Source organism: Lynx rufus, unplaced genomic scaffold (assembly GCF_022079265.1).
Source record: "Lynx rufus isolate CCGP_SWC_20201006 ecotype Redwood Valley unplaced genomic scaffold, mLynRuf1.p SCAF_21, whole genome shotgun sequence".
Classification (NCBI taxonomy): Eukaryota; Metazoa; Chordata; class Mammalia; order Carnivora; family Felidae; genus Lynx; species Lynx rufus.
The window spans coordinates 23,756,743-23,778,671 of NW_025814836.1; the positions used below are offsets into that span (position 1 = coordinate 23,756,743).

Consider the following 21,929-nt stretch of genomic DNA (forward strand, 5'->3'; position numbering starts at 1 on the left):
CCTGACAACATGCCTTGCCACGCAGTCCCCTCCACACAACTTTCATTTTTTATAGGCAAGTACGCGGAGGCCTTCGGGAAGTGAAATGACCCGCATCAGGTCACAGCTCTGGTCCACCCTGGGGTCCTGAGGGCCGGTCCGCGGATTGGCCTGCCGCACTGCCAGGGCCGTCCACGCTGAGCGGCGCTCCCAGCCCGCGGCCCGGGCCGCCGTTGTGGACTACGACTCCCACAATGCCCTCGGCCCAGCCTCCTCCCTCTGGCCGTCTCAGGAGAACCAGTAGAAGAGCAGGATTTCCAGGGGCCGTTCTCGGCGGCCAATAAGCGCGGTGGGGGGCGGGCCTCTCCCGTCCATTGTTCTCGGTGCCCCTCGGGCTGGAGCCGCGGTGGATCCGGAGGGGTCGTGTTGTGCCCGGGGGCGCTTTTGCGTGCGGAGTGGCTGCGGAAGCCCGATCTGGTCTCCTGAGAGGTGAGCCCGGAGAGACGGGCCGGGAGCGGCGCGGGCCGGGGAAGTAGCCCGCAGCAAGGGAATAACGGGCCTGGAGCCAGTGCGGGCAGTCCTGCTGGGGGAGGGGCGTCGGGGGCGCTGTCCGCGACAGTGGGCCGGGGTCCCAGGGTGGGACGCCTGGGGTCCGCTCGGCGAACACACCCGAACCTTGCTCGCGGGCGGTGAGCTGCCTGCAAGTTCAGTCAGGGGCGCGGGATTGGGACTGGAAGGCACGCTGGACGGCGTCCCGCTAAGCTCCTGGTTTCACGGATGGGGAAACTGAGCTTCCGAGGGGGCGTGTCTTGTCCGGGTCCGAAAGCGAATGAGCTCACCGGGTGCAGTTTTCCCGGGCTCCCAAGCAGGACTTCTGTTATACCTGTGCCTCTTCTAGCCCTTTGGTAAATAACACATTGAGAGCTTCAGTGTTCCCACTAGCCTTCTTCTTCTTTTTTTCCTTCTTCTTCTTCTTTTTTCTTTTTTTTAGTTTTTCCTTCCCAGTTTTCCCTTTTTGGGGGGGGGGAGGAGGATTGTTATCTGAGTCTTTACGATATAGTAATGATTTTTAAAGAATAATTTTCCCTTTTATAGTCTTTGAGTAGTAATTTCACCGCTCCCAACATCTTGTGTAATTAACGTCCCAAGTTTTTGTTTTGTTTTCTTTTTTGCCTTGTGTACGTGTTCATTTTTAAAGGGATTTGGGGTCATACTTTGTCTAGTGTTTCTGTTTTGCTAGGTGTGTTTTTTTCCATAATTTTCATATTTATGAAGATTATCCCAGATTATTAATGGTTAATAATAATCTTTGTCAGCATAATTTTTTAAAATATTTGAAACTACAGCAGAATGCACAAATCTGAGATTTCATATGTATGTTTTGTGCAACCATCATCAAATCAATGTGCAGAATGTTTCTAGCACCCCAAAGGCTTTGTTGAGCCCCTTCTCAGTCAGTACCCCTGCCCCAAGGTAACCATTATTAAATCAGCATATTTTTTAAAAAATTGGCATAAAATAAATATATTTTACTGTGTGGCTGTACCATAATTCACTATTCCTCTGCTGCTGGATTTTTAAAACGTCAGGTTTGTTTTGCAATTAGGAACAATGCCACGGTTTTGTTTCCTCGCAAATATATTTTTCTTTACAAAGATGATTATTTTTAAAGATAAATTCCTGAGGGGCCGAGTCTGCATTGAGGAGAATGAACATTTTAAAACTTCATACTTTTTTTTCTCATTTATAATTTTAATCGAAGCATTGCTGTTTAGTTTTTAAAACTTCATACTTCCATGGTAATAATGCAGTTAAGGTGATGCCTTCCTTCCAGCAGGGCTCACAGTATCTTCACACCTGATCCATTGCCAATCCTGAAGATGTCCCCGTAAGAAGGATGGTCCCTGAAGTTAAGTGACTAAGTTGTGTGTTAGGTCAAGGTCATTCCGCAGCAAGTTTGAACTGATTCAGGGCAGAGTAACTCAGTCCTGGGTTCTTCGGAGGGCTTTGGATTTCTGATACTCCTGCTTTTGGAAAGAAAAGTGCTTGTGCTTGTGATTCATCTATTGCCGTAGAAAAGTTTTCAGGAATAAGCCATTTTTCCTTTAAGAGAGGCAGGAAACTTCTGTTCTTCTGTGGAGGTAAGAATCACTTGGTGGCCTGACCTGGGCTGCTGTGAGTTAGATCCCTGTAGGACAGTCTGCTTATTGATTGTGGTTCCCTTTTCTCATTTCTCAGCCAGACAACTTGTTGAAATTTGAGGACGGAGGTGTCTTCTCAGACGAGCCTGGCTCTAGAAGACTGACGTTCAAGGCTCGAAGCCTGCGGGATTGCCTCGGGAAGGTGGATGATGGCTGCAGAGGGGCCGAGAGTAAGCACTCCCTTGAGCCCCTTGGTCCAGGCGCCTCACGAGGAAGATGAACAGGAGGAGGTCACCACCATGATCCTGGAGGACGACTCTTGGGTGCAGGAAGCTGTACTTCAGGAGGATGGCCCTGAGTCCGAGAGCGCCGGCAAGGGCAGCCCCCACGGGGAGGCTGCTGGAGGGCCTCAGGGTGCGCTTGGCCGCCTTCGGGAGCTCTGTCGGCGCTGGCTGAGGCCGGAGGTGCACACCAAGGAACAGATGCTGACGGTGCTCCCCAGAGAAATCCAGGCCTGGCTGCAAGAGCACCGGCCCGAAAGCGGCGAGGAGGCCGTGGCCCTGGTGGAGGACCTGACGCAGACCCTTCGGGACGGTGGTAAGACGCCGGGCCTCACCGGGAGGGTGGGCACATGCCTCCGACGAGGGGGAGTGTGGTGTTTGTGGCAGAGGAGAACGTGGCGTCCAGGACGGAGCCCGGTGCAGCCCATTCTCCTGCTCTGTCTGCGGGCGGTCAGAACGCTGTCACCCCGTTTAACGCCCTTGTTGTGTGCAGTGACAATTCCAGAATTTCACAGGACTACGCTCGGAGCTCTGTCTGTGCAGTAAGCACAGTTTTTATGTCTGTGCTTATTTGGCGAGGGTGGGAAGCCGGTGGAGGTGGGGGAGGAGGGCGGCTGGAGACCGAGTAAACCACCCCCCTTGGCACCTTCCCTTGGTTGTGCAATAAACGTTCAAATATTTGCAGTGCCAGCAATTAGAAAAACCAGATAATCCTATGTTCAAAGAGTGATTATTTTTATGAAACCAAGATCAGTGACGAGTAAGCCAGCTAATGCCTAGGAACTGTCTCTTAAAGTCATCCCGGGCCATTGGCAACAGTTAACATACTTGTCTCTCGTGTTAGTGATACCTTCTGGGACGCAGACATGCCGTTTCACTACTCTGTCTCCGTTCGGGGCTTCGGTTGTGGACTGAGCTCCCTGCTTACCAAATGCCTTCCTTTAGGCTGCTCCAGGACCCGTCGATCGTGGCTGCCTTTGCACTGCCCAGAACCGTAGACGTTCAGAGAGAGCAGAGGACGGGAGAGGTCAGGGAGGATGTGGGACTGGAGCAGGAGGTCGTCGGCTGGAGTGGAATTTGGAAAAGGTGCAGGGCGGCGGGGAGGGGTTGGCACGAAGCTCGCTGGTTCAGGTGACAGTAAGGGAGGCCCGCTGGTTGCAGTAGAAAGTGTGTTTTTAGGAAGCGGTAGGATGTGGAGCACGGGGGCAGGGTGGGCTTGGACTGGATGTCGCTGGCCTCAGCAGGTTCTTGAACTAGAGCCCAAGCATGGGAGGAAGCGGAGTTTGGCAACAGGAAGTAGGTTTGATTCGAGTAGGGAGACGCTGGTGACAGGACAGCAGCCGGGCCTTGGCTGGGCTGAGGTGGGGACAGCTGGAGAAGGGGAGGAGACCGGACACACCTAAAGTGAACTGAGAGTAACACTGGTTAGCGTTTATGGAGTCTTTTCTGGTCCGGGCCCTGTGCCTAGTATTTACGATGCAAAACTCAACAGACCCTTCACCATCTTGGGAGAGAAGCGAGATTGTTATCACCAGAGAAACCGAGTGACTCCCCGAAGATCACGCAGTGAGTACAAGGCCAAATCAGGATTCGAACTCACGGGTCTGAGGACATGGTTCACGTTCTTAAGCATTTCGTCACAGATGTGGTGCAAAGCGATAGTTCCCAGCGAGGGGTTGGAAAGAGCGGACACAGGCGAGGATGAAGACAAAGGGGGCTGACTCAGAGGTGTCTAGTCCGGAGGATTCAGAAGACTGGAAGAGAAGAGAAGGAAAGGAAGGTGGTTTGGGAGCAGAGGTTGTGACAATGCCTAGGGACGTGGGAGGTATGAGTAAAGCCGTCTTTTGGAGAAAGGGGCTGAGGTCAAGGGCCCACTGTGAGCCCAGCCCTGCCCTGGGCACCTTACGTGGCCATCTCACTGGCAATCCTGGGGGCCGCTGTCCTGTTGCAGATGAGGAAATGGAAGCTCCACCAGGTCAAGGCCTTACTCAGTGTCGCACGAGCTGCCAAGTGCTGGGGCCGGGATTCGCGCTCTGGTCTGTGTGCTTCCGTGTGTGTTTCGTGGTTTTTTCTTTCGCGTTGTTTTGTTTTTTGAGCAGCAGGCAGAAGTTTATATTAGAGTATAAGACCCGAAAGGAAGAATAGTATGAAAGCTGTCTTTACAGAGACGGGGGCACTTGAAAGTGAATACCCTCGTGTTCGGTAGGTTTTATTTGAAGCAAAGTACCTGAGTTTCTTTGGCCCTGGAAAATAACTTTTAATCTTACTCTTCCTATTTAAGAAAACAAAACCAAAAATCTGTCACCCTATCCTGAAAACTTAACTTACCTGCCTCTTGACGGATGTGACAAGCTTGTGATGAACTTCAGGCTCTTCGGTCTGAGGCTGTGGAGAGGCCAGAGGGGTTGAGGGCTGAGGAGTGACCCCTGGGTTGTTTAGTTGGGGAAGTCACAAGACAGAGGGTCAGGTCTCGGCAGGTGTCTGAGGTGGTTACAGGCACCCCCTGCTACGACCCTCCCCACCTGGCTTGCTGCAGGGCTTTGTGCCTCTTATCAGCCCCGGAACATCCAAGATGGGTTCTTCAGTCCTCTGTCTTCTGCCCTTGCGATCAGCTTTGTTGGTCTCCATTCATTTCATAAAGTCGTCTGCCCTCCTCGTGCCCCCCCCCCCCCCCGGTGATTACTCAGAGGTACACCTGTGATCATCTCTGTCCTTTCTCATTTATTCAGCGTAAGACCACTTGACCTCCGTTCTGTTTGTGCAGCTCGGGACCTTTGGACACGTTTATCCAGCATCGGACATTGCAAGGCCTGGTTAGACAGTGGTTATTTAATGTTTCACTACCAGGCACATCTAGGTACTCACATTTGAAGGTTCTTATAAGTTCAGTTAAGACAGGACTTGTGTGAATAGCTGAGGTGGTAACACTCATCTCTCCTTGTGTTTCCCAAGGACACTTTCGTCCCCATTCACAGCCCTGAGCCAGGCCCTTGGTATTTCTCACTGGCACCCCCGTAGCAGGCATGGCTTCTTCCCCGTCCTTGCCCCTGTTCCAGTCCCACCTGAGTGATCGGGCGCTCTCCTGCTGAAAACTCGTCATGAGTTCCCCCCCGTGTCTCCAAATCCGGCACAACCTCTTTCTTCGGCCTGGGACCGGGGCTTTGTGTGACCTGCCCTGCGGCTGCCCGCGGTCATCACGTCACTGCCCCTGCTCCATTCACACCAGATCTTGCTGTTCCTTGAACGTAGCTGGTGCTTTCTAGCGTTCATCTGTGCTCCTGAATTTTGAGTTGGAATGGCTTTGTCCCGTCCCTGTGTGAGAAAACCCCGGGAGTCCTTTGACTGCATACCCTTGGAGATACCCTCCATAAAGCTGTCCTTACTTCTGGTGCCTCTTCCTGTCCCCAGGTCCAGCCACCCAAGAGCGTCCCTGATCATGTCTTCCAGAAACCATCTCCCCCAGGGCGTTTGGAACCTCCTTGTCCTTTAGCTTTTGATTATGTTCCATGTTGTTTTCCAGTTATGTGAAGGGTTGACTTAGTTCTTCTAGGAACCTATAAAATCCCAGAAGGCATGGAACCTCTTTCCTTTCCTTTCCCTCCCTCCGTCCTACCCTTCCTTCCTTCCTTCCTTCCTTCCTTCCTTCCTTCCTTCCTTCCTTCCTTCCCTCTTTCCTTTCCTTCCTTCTCCCTCAGCACTGCGCACAGTGCCCCACTCACAATGGGAACTCACAAAGTGTTATTGGTATGAATAAGTAAATCCTTCCTGCCCATCTGCAGGTGTGGAGACGCTCCCCTGCACAGTCCACGAAGGAGGCAGACAGCTTCTTCATTCCAGGCTTTCTGCCTCTCCTTGAGGAAGCCGTGCTAAGCTTTTGTTTTATTTTTATATTTTTAAATGTTTATTTACTTTTGAGAGCGCGGAAGCGGGGTAAGGAACAGAGAGAGGGGGAGACAGAGAATCTGAAGCAGGCTCTGCGCTGGCAGCAGCGAGCCCGACTCAGGGCTCGGACCCACCAACTGTGAGATCACAACCTGAACCGAAGGTGGGACACTCAACCAACTAAGCCCCCCAGGCGTCCCTAGTCACTGTAGAATTGAGGCAGTTTGACCCAGTGCTGTTCTGTAATTGCTCTACCCAGGTTTCATCCAACTTTCTGTAAGAGGTAAGCAGACACTGTTGGAGCCTACGGTGGCCTTCCCCAGACTCCCCACTACCGTGTTGGTGCTACATCAGAGGAGAGGGGAAATGCTTCTCTCCTGATACATAGATTTTATCCCACAGAAGCTCCATCACCCAAAAAAGAGACTGCTGACATGAGAAGGGAGCAAAGGGAAATTATTGGGCTCAAGATGGATAAATTCCTGATAGATCAGTCCTCTGACCATTAGTGCAACGTGTGGTCCCTGGACCAGCAGCATCAGCGTCATCTGGAAATGTGTTAGAAACGAAATTCCTGGGCCCCACCCCGGACCGATGGAACCGGAAACTTTGAGCATGGGGGGTTTAACAAGCCCCCCGAGCGATCCTGATGCTGTCTCCACTTCGCGGGCCACCATGCTACACCTCTGGTTCTCAAACTTGACCACACTTGGGAACCACTTGGGGTCCCAGAGCCCACTCCCAGGGATTCTGATTTTCTGATTTAGTTGCCACGAGGTGTGGCCCAGGCAAGGAAGTTTTGAAAGCTCCCGAGTGGTCCTAAGATGCAGCAAAATTTCAGAACCACTGCTTAGAGCCTGGTTACTCAAAGTGTGGTCTGTGGACCAAAGATACTGGAATCACCCGGTGCTTGTTAGAAAGGTACACTCAGTCTCACCCCAACCCAAGTGAAGCCAAATCTGCATTCGAGAACTCCAGGTGGTTCGTCTGCACTTGGAAGTTTGAGAGGCTCTGCTCTGGCTTAGAGAGCATTGGAGGTTGTCCACTTCAGGCCTACTCTTGTCCAACAGTCGAGCCAGAGTCACGGCTGACCTCTCCAGCCATCTTTAGAATCATCTGGCTTTTGAGCACAGGCAACAGGTGACCTATTCTGAGTTTTCTGCCACAGCAAAATGCTCCCTTTATGACAACAGAGCAAATACATTCGTTTTTCTTAAGAAGGAGAGCAGAGGGGCACCTGGGTGGCTCAGTCGGTTAAGCGGCCGACTTCGGCTCAGGTCATGATCTCGTGGTCCGTGAGTTCGAGCCCCGCATCGGGCTTTGTGCTGACAGCTCAGAGCCTGGAGCCTGTTTCAGATTCTGTGTCTCCCTCTCTCTGACCCTCCCCCGTTCATGCTCTGTCTCTCCCTGTCTCAAAAATAAATAAAACGTTGGGGCGCCTGGGTGGCTCAGTCGGTTGAGCGTCCGACTTCAGCTCAGGTCACGATCTCGCGGTCCGTGAGTTCGAGCCCCGCGTCGGGCTCTGGGCTGATGGCTCAGAGCCTGGAGCCTGTTTCCGATTCTGTGTCTCCCTCTCTCTCTGCCCCTCCCCCGTTCATGCTCTGTCTCTCTCTGTCCCAAAAATAAATAAACGTTGAAAAAAAAAATTAAAAAAAAAAATAAAAAAAAAATAAATAAATAAAACGTTAAAAAAAAAAAAGGAGAGCAGAGAATGTTGGAAAGTCAGAAGGTGTCTGTCTTTTTAAAGCTACGATTCTTGGGGTGCCTGGGTGGCTCAGTCGGTTGAGCGGCTGACCTCGGCTCAGATCACAATATCGCAGTTTGTGGGTCTGAGCCCATGTCGGGCTCTGTGCTGACAGCTCGGAGCCTGGAGCCAGCTTCGGATTCTGTGTCTCCCTCCCTTTCTGTCCCTCTCCCACTCAACGCTGTGTCTCTCTGTCTCCCAAAAAGAAACAAACATTAAAAAGTAAAAAAATAAATAAAGCTACGATTCTCAGCCTCAAAACAAAAATCACCTGTAATTCACGTAAATATCTGAAATGTGTACCACACAGAGCTCTTAGATGGAATGTCATACCTGTAGGATGTTCGGCAGTCACTCGTTTAAACTGCTAACAGAGCTCACTGCCGGTTTTATCAGCGGTTAAGCTTTCAAGCGGCCCGAGTGGAGGTGGAACAGAAACAGCGCTCCCAGTCGCTCAGGCGTGAGCAGGTTCCTGCCAGGCTTGCCAGGACAGCGCTCCGATGGGGGAGCTCGACTGGGCCCCAAGCTGTAGCCCAGTCAACGCCTGCGTTTTCGACCAATGGCTCTGACGGTGGTGTCGGTGGTGTCGCAGTCAGGTGGGAGGGGCTTTACCAGAATTGGAAGCCTTACGCATGCTAAAGTGCCAAAGCCTGTGACTAATTTATTTCACTGTTGTAAATGAATTACAGTAAATTCAGGTTTATCTCCCTACTGATAGCTGTTTTCTGCACACTCGCTGTGTTATGCTTTCTGGTGTGAGAGAGAAAGAGGAGGTGTCTGGCCAGGCAGGGGTCACGCACGGCCCTGTGAACCCCAGCGGGGATGTGCTGTGCACGTGAGTCTAGAGCCTGTGTCCTGGGTGGGAAAATCCGGGAACCATTGCTGTCGCCTGAGCTTGGCCTGCAGCTTTTGTTCAGTAACCCAGAAGGGAAGAAAAAGGTCATATGGCAATTCGAGAACTGTTCAGTGAATGGTATTTGGACGGTGGTCTCGCCATTTTGAAAAAACTAACATTGGATCCTTATTTCATAACTTACACAGAAATAGATACTGCCTCACAAGTGACAAAAATAAAGTCCAGATGGATTCTAGCTCTCTACTTGAAAAGACCTGGAATGACACGTAGGAGAATCTTTTTATAATCTTGTGGTGGAGAAGGCCTTCTTAAGCAAGACAGCAATCTTCAAAGATGGATTGGACACAGGAAAACAGAAAAGTCCTTTGTGTAAAAAAGGTACTGTGCACAAAGTTAAAAAACAGTGCACCAACTGGAAATATTTGCAGCAAAGTCTGCGGTGTAGCAGATAAGCGCCCAAGATCCTTGATCTGTGAGAGGTTCTGTAATCATAAGAAAAGTCAACCCAGAACAATGAAAGGTAATTAAAAGATCTGCATGGTCGGGCGTGTGCATGGGTGACTCAGTCGGTTGAGCGTCTAACTCTTGATTTCGGCTCAGGTCATGGTCTCGTGGGTCACGGGATCGAGGCTCCCACACACACCCCCAGTGGAGCGATCAGCTTGGAGCTTGCGTGGGACTCTCTCTCCTTCTTTCTGCCCCTCCCCAGTTCATGCATGTGAGCTCTTTCTCTCTCTCTCTCTCTCCAAATTAATAAATAAAAGATATGAACGGGCAATTTAGAAATGAAAAGTAAATTGTAACTTTATGAAACCAGATGTTCAACCTGATCAGGGAATGATCAGGGAATGATCAGGGAATGATCAGGGAAATACTCATTACAACAAGATACTATTCTTTTGCCTACTGGACCATCTGAAACTTAATAGCATGTTTCTGAGAATTCTCTGCCTTTCTGAGCATTTATTTAATCTTTTTTTTTTTTTTTAATTTTTTTTTTCAATGTTTATTTATTTTTGGGACAGAGAGAGACAGAGCATGAACGGGGGAGGGGCAGAGAGAGAGGGAGACACAGAATCGGAAACAGGCTCCAGGCTCTGAGCCATCAGCCCAGAGCCCGACGCGGGGCTCGAACTCCCGGACCGCGAGATCGTGACCTGGCTGAAGTCGGACGCCTAACCGACTGCGCCACCCAGGCGCCCCTTATTTAATCTTTTAAAATTAACTTCAGAATTAGGAGGTAATGTCACCTATTTTAAATTTGATAGAGGTGAGCCATATATTCTTTTTTTTTAGTGTGATAAAATTTACAGAATATAAAATTTGCCATTTTAACCATAAAAAAAATTTTTTTAACGTTCATTTATTTTTGAGAGACTGAGACAGAACGTGAGCGGGGGAGGGGCAGAGAGAGAGAGAGAGAGAGAGAGAGAGAGAGAGAGACACAAATCTGAAACAGGCTTCCAGGCTCTGAGCTGTCAGCACAGAGCCTGACATAGGGCTCGACCCCACGACCATGAGATCATGACCTGAGTCAATGTCGGACGCCCAACCGACTGAGCCACCCAGGTGGCCCGCCGTTTTAATCACTTTTATGTGTACAGTTCAGTGACATTAAATATATTCATATTGTGGTACAATTGTCACCACCATCATTCATCTTCAGAACTTCTTCCTTTTCTCGAGCTGAAACTCTGTGCTCATTGAACAGTAACACCCCATTCCTTCTTCCCCCGCGGCCCCTGGTGACCATTGTCCTTTCTGTCCCTATGATAAACTTCCTCCAGGAACCTCATGTAGAGGAATCACACAACATTTATCTTTTTGTGTCTGGCTTATTACTCCATTTAGCACAATGTCCTCAGGGTTCATCCGTGTAGAAGCATGGGTCAGAGTTTTATTCCTTTGCAAGGTCGAATAATATTTCATTCACTCATTTGTTGATAGATGTGTGGGTTGTTTTCAACATTTGGTTGTTACGAGCAATGCATGAACATGGATGTAAGAATACCTATTTGCGTCCCTGCTTTCAGTTCTTTTGGGTAAAGATCCAGATGTAGAATTATTAGATCATGTGGTGATCCTATGTTTAATTTTGGGGGGGAACCGCCACACTGTTTTCCACAGTGGCTGCACGATTTTACATTCCCACCAGCAGCGCACAGGGAGAGAACCATAAATTTGAAGTCTGTCTTGGGGATGCATTTTTCAAAAAGTTTATGTTATTTATTTATTTTTGAGAGAGAGAAAGAGCAGGTGTGCACAAGCAGGGGAGGGACAGAGAGAGACACACTCTCAGAATCCGAAGCAGGCCCCAGGTTCCGAGCTGTCAGTGCAGAGCCCCATGCGGGGCTAGAACTCGCGAACTGTGAGATCATGATCTGAGCCGAAGTCAGAGGCTTAACTGACTGAGCCACCCAGGCGCCCCTCAGGGGTGCATTTTTGACAAACTTTTTATACTTTCTAAAACCTGAAGTTAGTCACAGACAAATATATATGGCGCTGTTAGTAAGTGGGTAATTAAGCGCTATATCCAAGAGGAACAAGCTTGCTAATCGTGTTTACAGTGAAGCATATGAATAAATCAACTGGGTCGATACTGTACAGATAACTGTTAAGGTCAGTTAGAGGAGGGGCACATGGCTGGCTCAGCTGCTGAAGCATGCAACCCTTAATATCAGGGTCATGAGTTTGAGCCCCACATTGTGCGTAAAGTTTACTTAAGAAAAAGTCATTCAGGGGCGCCTGGGTGGCTCAGTCGGTTAAGCGTCCGACTTCGGCTCGGGTCATGATCTCGCGGTTCGTGAGTTCGAGCCTCGCGTTGGGCTCTGTGCTGACAGCTCAGAGCCTGGAGCCTGTTTCAGATTCTGTGTCTCTCCATCTCTCGGCCCCTCCCCTGCTCATGCTCTGTGTCTCTCTGTCTCTCAATAATAAATAAATGTTAAAATTTTTTTTTTTTTTTTTTTACAAAAAGAAAAAGTCATTCAGAGGAGCACCTAGGTGGCTCAGTCGGTTCAGTGTCCGACTTGGACTCAGGTCATGATCTCACGGTTCGTGAGTTCGAGCTCCATGTCGGGCTCTCTGCTGTCAGCACAGAGTCAGTTTCAGATCCTCTGTCTCCCTCTCTCTCTGCATCCCCCCCCCCCAAATAAATAAATATCAAAAAAGAAAAAGTCAGACCAATGTTCCCATCTTGGCCAGATATCAGCTTCTCAGGGGGGCCCTCTGGTCGCTGGCTTTCACATTACCCTATTTTATTGCTTTCACAGTACTTCACACTGTCTGAAAATAGCATAATCTGAATAAAGAGTGTATGTGAGGCTCATCAGTTCTTAAACTGCACAGGACAGTCCAAAACCTTCGTTTTAAAGTCTCCACATAGATAAAGTAACTTCTTTGCTACTTCAGTAGTTTTAGGGGAGAGAAGTTATTTAGAAAATGTGACCCTCTCTTCCTTATTTCCTTAACACCTGACTCATCTCTGGAGTTTTCTGCCCTGGAGATCTGGGCCTTCCTACCACATCCTCCTTCCTTCCTGCCAGCCTCCCTCTTTGCAGCCACATCGGCAGAATATGCTCCTCTTGGCATCTTATAATAGAAGATACGATGTCGACTCGTGAAGTTCCTTTGGAAAGAAGATTCCCAGCCCGGACCGGCTCTTCCCGCCCCACGCATCACGTGTTGGTGAAGACACTCCCCGTGCATCTGACCTAGCCGTTTCTGAATCTTCATGCTCTTCACTGGCCACCAATAAAAAAAGGAGGGAGCTGCCTGAGCTCAAATGCACTCTACTTTGTACTTTTTTTTTTTTTTTTGAGTAGGCTGCATGTCCAGCGTGTGGAACCCAGCGTGGAACCCAGCGCGGGGCTTGAACTCACGACCCTGAGATCCAGACCTGAGCTGAGGTCAAGAGTTGGGCGCTTAACTGACGGAACCACCCGGGCACCCCTACTTTGTACTCTTTTGACTTCACCCGTGCCCGTCTTTCTTGAGGAGATGCTCGGAAGGGGCCAGGATCCTTCATCCTTCCCACCTCGGTGATTGTCGTGGAGGCCCTTGTGAAGGCAGATCACTGGAAGGGCCACTCTTCTGTCTTTCAGAATTGCTCCTGTGCCTCTCTGCTATCAGAGAGCAGCTTTTAAAGAACTCCCATCCCTCCTCTGGCCTTTCCTGGAATATCACAGTCTTGCCTCTTTGTCTAGTAAAGGGGGGTAGGACTGGTTCTTAAGCTGCAGACAGCGGGAGGGGGTGTAATGAGGTGATAGAAGATAATCACATAAAGTTAAGCATCACTTTTAAAAGCTTTCCCAGGGGTGCCTGGGTGGCTCAGTCGGTTAAGCGTCCGACTTCAGCTCAGGTCACGATCTCACAGTCTGCGAGTTCGAACCCCACGTCGGGCTCTGGGCTGATGGCTCGGAGCCTGCTTCTGATTCTGTTTCCCTCTCTCTCTGCCCCTCCCCTTTTCATGCTGTGTCTCTCTCTGTCTCAAAAATAAATAAACGTTAAAAAAAAATTTAAAAGCTTTCCTATTATAAGGGAATTCTCTCATATTTTCATCTAATTGTTTGACACTGTTTTTGTTTTGTTTACATTTAAATCTTCGATCTAGTTGGGATTTTTCCTGGTATGGGATCCAACTCAGATTTTTGCATGTGGCCTAATCAGTCGTCCAGCTTCATTTACTCAATGTCGTGTTTCTTCTCCACGGATTTGAGAGGCTGCCTTTATCATACGTTAAAGTCCCAGAGTCATACGGATTCTTGTTTCCCTTCCACTTGTCTGTCTTTTCATGTGACACCTGCATCAAATTCTGAATTCACATGTCCTTGAGTCTATTTCTAGAGTTACTGTGTTGTTTTGTTGGTCTTATTGTCAATTTATATTTTCATTCTTGAGATTTGGTAATAGGTTTTAACATCTGGCAAAGATAGTCCCTCTCCTCCCCACCCCTGATTTTACTCAGTAATCTTAAGATTTTTTCAAGTTTTTTTTTTTTTTAGTAATCTCTACATCCAACATGGTGCTCGAACTCACAACCCCGAGATCAAGAGTCGCACGCTCCACTGACCAAGCCAGCCAGGCGCTCCTTAACGTTTATTTATTAAAAAAAATTTTTTTAATGTTTACTTATTTTTGAGAGAGATAGAGGGCGAGTAGGGGAGGGGCAGAGAGAGAGGGAGACACAGAATCCAAAGCAGGTTCCAGGCTCTAGGCTCTGAGCTGTCAGCACAAAGCCTGACTTACGGACTGCGAGATCATGACGTGAGCCGAAGTCGGACACTTAACCTACCGAGCCACCCAGGCGCCCGTTTTTGTACTGATAAAGACACACTTCGAGTGCACAATTTGCCAATTTTTAGTGATGCGCTTTGAATTCCTGGGTATCCAGATGAGGCAATCAGTGAACACGTCCCGTCTCCCACCCACCTTCTCTCAGCCCCGATTTTGGCTAAAGTATCACTTCTGCACCACTCTGTAACCTTGACGTTCTCTTTTCTCATCGTAATCGCCCCAGTAGTGTGAGACTTGCTATCAGGCGTTCATCCCCAGCCCTTTTGCTCCAGGGTTGCCTTCATCTCTTGGTTGACCGAAGCTCACCTCCTGGTAGTTTCTTCAAGAAGGGCTCCTAGGACCCACATTCTGTGACTTTGTGCAGATTCAGCGCTGTTTGCCTGCAGGCCTGATCCTTGGGGGTTTTGTTGAACACGAGATCCCCGGCCCACCTTTGCTTTCCTGGGCTGCCTCGCGGCTCTTGCCGCCTGAGGCGCTGAATGTCCCCGTGGAGAAGTCTCAGCCCAGCTGGTTCTCCTCCCCCATGTGAGTGATTGGGGCCTTGTCCCCTGTCTCGTCGCTAACCACTCTGGGCTGGTTTTCCTGACACAGCGCACTTTTCAAGGGTCCTTGTAGCTTCATAGGTTACACTTTTAGTGTTTGTTCTGTTCCTTGGTTTAGTTCCCTTTCCTCGCTAACTCCAGTTCTGTGCGTGTGGCCTCTCCTTTTGTCCGTTTCCGCCCTTCTCTTTAATCCCCTCGTCCTCTCTGTCCCCTTCTTTTCACTGCTTTTCTCATTTGGGTCCCCTTCCCCCTTTCTGAGCTTTCCTGTCTGCCTCTTTTCCTTTGTGTCCTCATCTTGTCCTCTCGTCTCCGGACTTCCCCTGCCTCCCGGAGCCCTGCCGCCACCGCTCTGGCTTTTTCTCGCTCCAGCTCTTTCTCGACCGTTCACTTCGCAGCCGGCCTTCCTACGGGCAGATGCTTTGCTTAGTGTTGTTTTAACGCGTGACCTATGTCGCTTTCTCAGGAATAATTCCCATGATTAATGTGAGGGTCAGAGGCTCTCTCCTTCTCCGCTTCGCAGAAACAGACGCTCCCTGCATAGGTGGCTCATGTGGGTGATTCTGGTTGCAGCCTGACCTCCCGAAGCCAGCCCCGCTTGCCCAGGTCCCACATGCACTGTTGCTCTTGAGGGTGAGTCCCTGACCTTCAGGAAGTGACTTTCTGAGCTTATTGAGATCAGTTGCCCTTAGTCCCCCCCCCACTCCCCCCGCACCCACTTTCCATGTTTATTCTCTTCACTTCCTGCCTCCTCGGCCTCTGCCCGGTCTCTGCTGTTTTTGGAAGCCCTTGTATGTATTTTGGTGTCTGCAGATTAATCTGCTCCCTAATCTCACTGCAAATGGAGTTTGGGTTCTGTTCATCTTCCCTGTTGCTTCTGAGCTCGTTCCAGAACACATCAACCAGTTCTTCTGATTTTAAGGCAGCGGAAAAGCTTATTAGTTAGTGTCCTTGTTCAGAAGAGAACAACTAGTAAAGTCATTTTAAAAACACGTCTTGGGTAGTGTTGGCTTGCCGAAAATAAACCAGGGCAGGGCGTCTGCCCGGAGGACCTTGTAGAAGAGTGGTGATGGCAGACCTCTGTGCTAGAACCTTGGGAAACCGTTGCAGGAAGCCGAGGACGCGCAGAACTCCTGGTCCTGGCCGCGTGGGAACATGCACCGGTCCCTGGAGACCTGGGGCCAGAGGGCAGGTGTAGGGGCCCCCACACTACCAGCAGAGTGTGTGTTAGTGAGCATGAAATGTACCCTTATGTCTGCCTGTGAGTTTAAATACAGTCTCAGCCAGTATTGACTGATGGCACGGCTGGAACCCGGGTTCTCCCTGAGGGATGCGTGGCAGATTTGATCATGTGCACATACGGAAATTTACCTTACCTTGCAGAAACTCATAATCATGGAATCAAGCATCTAACTTTAAATAAATGATTTCTGGGGCGCTTGGGTGGCTTAGTCAGTTAAGCGGCCGACTTCGGCCCAGGTCATGATCTCGCGGTCCGTGAGTTCAAGCCCTGCGTCGGGCTCTGTGCTGACAGCACAGAGCCTGGAGCCTGTTTCAGATTCTGTGTCTTCCTCTCTCTGACCCTCCCCCATTCATGCTTTGTCTCTCTCTGTCTCAAAAATAAATAAACGTTAAAAAAAATTAAATAAACGATTTCTTAGCTTCAGTCATGGGAATGTCACTAGGACTTTGTATAATTATTTTACTAATTGTCTTCCCTGCTCTGGATGGATCTGCTCTTTTCTGGAGGTCTTAAGTTAGGTGTTAGGGATAATCAGCCTATCATCCTTATCAATAAATCATTGATTTACTTCTGTACCCTACAGAATTCCAAAAAAGAATTAAAGACAGCTTACAGAAACTGCACAAGGGTGCTCGCTTCGGTAGCACATATACTAAAATTGGAACGTTACAGAGATTAGCCAAAAAGAAAGAGAAAGAAAGGGGAGGGAGGGAAGGAAGGGAGAAAGAAAAGAAGAAAGAACAGAAAAAAGAAAGAAAAAAGGGGCACAAGGAAATTATAGCAAAAAAGAAAATAATGGGAGGGGAAAATGAGATGAAAGAACACAGATTGGGGGCGGGACAAACATCCAGTATTCTTTCTCTGAGCTTTTGACTCCAAGCTTCCAAGCAGGCAAGGCAGAGAGGGGGAGCCGTAACCAGAGGTGTGAGGCAAACACAAATGTGTTGATCAGAGAGTGGTTCTTTTGGGAATTTCGGTTACAGGGAAATTTCCTCGCTCATCAAGAGGACATTGTGTGGTATAAACAATGTTGCCAACAACTTCCTGGCAGTGGTAACGTTCCCGACAGCCATTAATTTCTGATGACACTTCTCAGACTGCTCCTGACTATCCGCCAGAGTCATTAAATCAACACACGGTTCAGTTCTGCGAGGATCAGAACAGTGCGATCCAGGCTAACGGCTCTCCGTTGCTCTGGTTTGATCCTGGGATAGACTTCAGAGTCTCTCCGTTAAGGAAGGGAATGCATTGGGGCGCCTGGGTGGCGCAGTCGGTTAAGCGTCCGACTTCAGCCAGGTCACGATCTCACGGTCCGTGAGTTCGAGCCCCGCGTCAGGCTCTGGGCTGATGGCTCAGAGCCTGGAGCCTGCTTCCGATTCTGTGTCTCCCTCTCTCTCTGCCCCTCCCTCGTTCATGCTCTGTCTCTCTCTGTCCCAAAAATAAATAAACGTTGAAAAAAAAAAAAGGAAGGGAATGCATGTCTTTTTGGCGATCCTCCCGAATGACTTCTTTCACCCAAATGTTTGATAAGTATTGGGCGGTAGTTCAACAAGTTTCTGGAAGGTAGATACTTTGTATTACCGATGGGAGGTCCATTCTACTGCAGAGAAATTTTAGGGCTCTTTTAACTGCCCACTTGCTTCCAGTCATCTATATAGACACCTGGAAGTCCTTTTTGCAGAGGCCCTGTTATCTCGTCTGTCTTACTTAAAATCTAGTTCGATTATTAACACCATAGTGTGATGCATGAGATTATTATATAATCTTTTTTTTTTAAAAGCTTTTTAATTTATTTTTGAGAGAGAGAAAGAGACAGCGTGAGTGGGGAAAGGGCAGAGAGAGAGGGTGAGAGAATATCCTGACGCGGGGCTCGAACTCATGAAACCATGAGATCACGACCTGAGCCGAAACCAAGAGCTGGACGCTTAACTAAGCCACCCAGGCACCCCTGAAAAGAGACTGAGTTTTAGGGAAATTTCTCCAGCACCAATGAAAAACGTATTCATTCATTCACCAAATTTAATTGAGCACCTGTTAGGCATATGGCACCTCGGTGAGTTTTGGGGGTCATTGTGTTCCCTGTTGTTTTCCCTTGATTAGGATTTTCACATCCCCACCTGACTTCATTTCCCAGTGGAGAAACAGATATAGATGTGGGACCCGAATCTTTAAGTCTTAGAAATTCTGGGTGATTACCACATGGGTATGAGGTCTGACAACCAGATAATCAGAAGGAAAGGAAATCAGCCTGGTTTTTTTCTTTTTTCTTTTTTTTTTTTTTTAACTTTTTAAAAAATTTTTGTGAGACAGAGAGAGAGCACAAGCAGGGCAGAAAGAGAAGGAGACACAGAATCTGAAGCGGGCTCCAGGCTCTAAGCCGTCAGCACAGAGCCCAACAAGGGGCTCAAACTCACGAACCATGAGATCATGACCTGAGCTGAAGTCGGACGCCTAACTGACTGAGCTACCCAGGCGCCCCAGAAATCCACGTGGTTTTTAAAAGTTTTGAGTATTCCTTGGCCTCTTCATTTTCATTAGTTTAAATTTTAGGGGAGCCTGGCTGGCTCAGTCAATAGAGCGTGTGACTCCTGATCTCAGGGTTGTGAGTTGGAGCTCCGCATTGGGCATGGAACCTACTTTATTTATTTTTATTTTTTTAGTGTTTATTTTTGTGACAGAGAGAGAGAGAGAGAGAGAGAGAGAGCGTGCGTGAGCAGGGGAGGGGCAGAGAGAGAGGGAGACGCAGAATCTGAAGCGGGCTTCAGGCTCCGAGCTGTCAGCACAGAGCCCCACGTGGGGATCGAACTCAGGGACTGGGAGACCGTGACCCGAGCCCAAGTTGGACACTTAACTGAGCCACCCAGGTGCCCCAAGCATGGAGCCTGCTTTGAAAACAAAGTTTAGTTCGTAAAAGATTTCACTCTGCTTTCCTTTCCTTTCCTCATCATTACAAGAGGTTGAGTACAAATTGAAGAAACGTGTTTTTCTTCCCTGTTTCAGATTTTGAGATCCAGAGCGAGGATGGGGAGAACTCCAATCAAGATGTGTTCGAGGACGCGGAATCAGGGCAGATGTTGCCGGAGAGGCCCGACGGGGCGGGCACTCAGCGGCCTGGCTGGGAAAGCGACTTGGAGAGAGACCGTGGCCCCGGGGGGCGCCGGGGAGGGGCCCCGGCCGGGGGCCGCAGGGAGGTGGCGGCCCAGGGCCGGGAGGTGGGACGGCTCATCGGCCTTCAGGGCACCTACCTGGGGGAGAAGCCCTACGAGTGTCCGCAGTGTGGGAAGACCTTCAGCCGGAAGTCCCACCTGATCACGCACGAGCGGACCCACACGGGGGAGAAGTACTACAAGTGCGGCGAGTGCGGGAAGAGCTTCAGCGACGGCTCCAACTTCAGCAGACACCAGACCACGCACACGGGGGAGAAGCCTTACAAATGCAGGGACTGCGGGAGGAGCTTCAGCCGGAGCGCCAACCTCATAACCCACCAGAGGATCCACACGGGGGAGAAGCCCTTCCAGTGCGCCGAGTGCGGCAAGAGCTTCAGCAGGAGCCCCAACCTCATCGCCCACCAGCGGACCCACACGGGGGAGAAGCCCTACTCGTGCCCCGAGTGCGGGAAGAGCTTCGGCAACCGCTCGAGCCTTAACACGCACCAGGGCATCCACACCGGCGAGAAGCCGTACGCGTGCAAGGAGTGCGGGGAGAGCTTCAGCTACAACTCCAACCTGATCCGGCACCAGCGGATCCACACGGGCGAGAAGCCCTACCGGTGCCCCGACTGCGGGCAGAGGTTCAGCCAGAGCTCGGCGCTCATCACGCACCGCAGGACGCACACCGGCGAGAAGCCCTACCGGTGCGGCGAGTGCGGCAAGAGCTTCAGCCGCAGCTCCAACCTGGCCACGCACCGCAGGACGCACCTGCCGGAGAAGCCCTACAAGTGCGGCGAGTGCGGCAAGAGCTTCAGCCAGAGCTCCAGCCTCATCGCGCACCAGGGCACGCACACGGGCGAGAAGCCCTACGAGTGCCTGACGTGCGGGGAGAGCTTCAGCTGGAGCTCCAACCTCGTCAAGCACCAGCGCATCCACACGGGCGAGAAGCCGCACCGCTGCGGCGACTGCGGCAAGAGCTTCGGCCAGCGCTCCCAGCTGGCGGCGCACCGGCGGACGCACACGGGCGAGAGGCCCTACCGGTGCGTCCTGTGCGGCAAGAGCTTCAGCCGCGGCTCCGTCCTCGTCATGCACCAGCGAGCCCACCTGGGCGACAAGCCGTACCGCTGCCCCGAGTGCGGGAAGGGCTTCAGCTGGAACTCGGTGCTCATCGTCCACCAGCGCACCCACACCGGGGAGAAGCCCTACAAGTGCCCCGACTGCGGCAAGGGCTTCAGCAACAGCTCCAACTTCATCACCCATCAGAGGACTCACGTGAAGGACAAGCTGGGCTGAGGCGGCGGAAGGGCCCCGGGACACCGAGGTCCCTCCGGGAGAGCCATGCTCCCTGAGCGGTCTCTGGGGACTTTTGCGGGGACCTCACCCTGCCCCGTCCCCATCTCTAACACACCTCGGTGGTCGCAGGCGAACCCCCAGAACAGGGCACAGGGACGGAGGGTCGGGTCTTCTCACTGCTTCGTTTCCAGGCGCGACTGGCGTCCTGCGTCCCGGTGCTCTGTGCCTCGGTCCCCTCTCTAGTGGGACGGGGTGGGGTGGGGTGGGTGTTTCGCATGTGGAACGGAAGACCGCGTGCCCCCAGCCCAGGCTGAGTCCTCGGAAATACGGTCCACAGGTGCTGGTGGTTTCGCCCCCACCTCGCTGGGTTGAGGTGCCTTGACCCCGAGCTGCTGGCACGCCAGGGCGCCCCGTCCAAACCCACTCTTCCTGGCGTGCGTCCTGGGCTTTGATTGCAGGTCAGGGTGGATGGGCTTGTCCAGCTCTGGGTCCTCCACGTGAAGGCAAAGGCCGTTTCTGTTTGTAGAAAGCGTCAGGAACACCCAAACACCAGGCTGTACGCCCTGGAACCAGCGTCCTGGTAGGCTTTCCGTTGGTTAAGAGCTGAACAGGGCCTGCCAGGAAGGGTATAAACGGGGATGTACACATTTGCCTGTGTCTCTGCTTACTGTCCCGTGGGAAGTCGGCTGCTGGGGGAATGCACTGGTTTTTGTGGAGTTTTGGTTTTTGAGTGGGAAGTGAAGTCGGGGACCCCCACTGCCTACCCCTGGCCGATGGTGGTTTCTGTCTCATCGAGGGTGGAACAGCCCTGCACTCTTCAGGGGGGCCTATGTCTTCATCCCCACAGATAAACAGCCCCCAGATCATCTCTATGCACTGGCCATTCCTGTTCTTCTATTTTTTATGTTCTATATGCAGAGATAGAATTCTGTCTGGTAGCTTTTGTATACTTTCATATTTTTAAGGAAGTGTTGATTTTGAGGACACACAGTCTATCCCCCGTAGGGATGTGAGCTTGAATCAGGGGCTGTTCTAACAGGTGTCATCCTTGGTCTGGGGATGCTACCAGCGCTTTGTGGTTGGGTCCTCGAGCCTTGAAACCGTAGAGACCAGGGGATGGTAGCAGGTCAAGGGGGTTGTTATAAGGAAGAGGAGAACAGATAAAGTGTTTCTGGGAAATGTGAAACCACCTCCTCCAGCGCATGGAGCCTGTGCTCACAACGGGCCTTGGTTCTTAGAGAACGGATGCTCAACATTGCCTAATAAAATAGTCTCATTCTTTTCCTGTGTCTGCCTTCTGATGTGGACCGGACTATTAGCAAACCCACACACCTCACTTCCCACCCACTCACCTCCTGCCCTAGGCCAAAAGTGGCCCAAGACCTTCAGGGAGTCAAAGTCAGTGGCTTCAAAGAACACACCTTTGGGTGAACCAAGATCTGTGTGCTTGACCGGTGCACACACCTGTCCACCGTCCTTTGCCGACTCTGCATCCAGTCTGTCAACCAAGATGGAGTGGCAGGTTTGGCT

The 21,929-nt window shown here is 50.7% G+C and overlaps 1 protein-coding gene across 1 annotated transcript; it reads left to right on the plus strand.

Moving 5' to 3' along the window:
* Positions 1 to 2,234: 2,234 nt before the first annotated feature.
* On the plus strand, positions 2,235 to 20,641 carry ZSCAN2 (zinc finger and SCAN domain containing 2). The gene is made up of 2 exons (XM_047086804.1): positions 2,235 to 2,717; positions 18,958 to 20,641. The coding sequence occupies exons 1-2, from the start codon at positions 2,327 to 2,329 to the stop codon at positions 20,397 to 20,399; spliced, it is 1,833 nt and encodes a 610-aa protein (XP_046942760.1). The 5' UTR covers positions 2,235 to 2,326; the 3' UTR covers positions 20,400 to 20,641.
* Positions 20,642 to 21,929: the final 1,288 nt, after the last annotated feature.

Coding starts and splice junctions, on each gene's coding strand:
- ZSCAN2 (XM_047086804.1), top strand. CDS start 2,327: ATGATGGCTGCAGAGGGGCCGAGAGTAAGCACTCCCTTGAGCCCCTTG. Junction 2,718..18,957: donor GCAGACCCTTCGGGACGGTG/GTAAGACGCCGG, acceptor TCCCTGTTTCAG/ATTTTGAGATCCAGAGCGAG.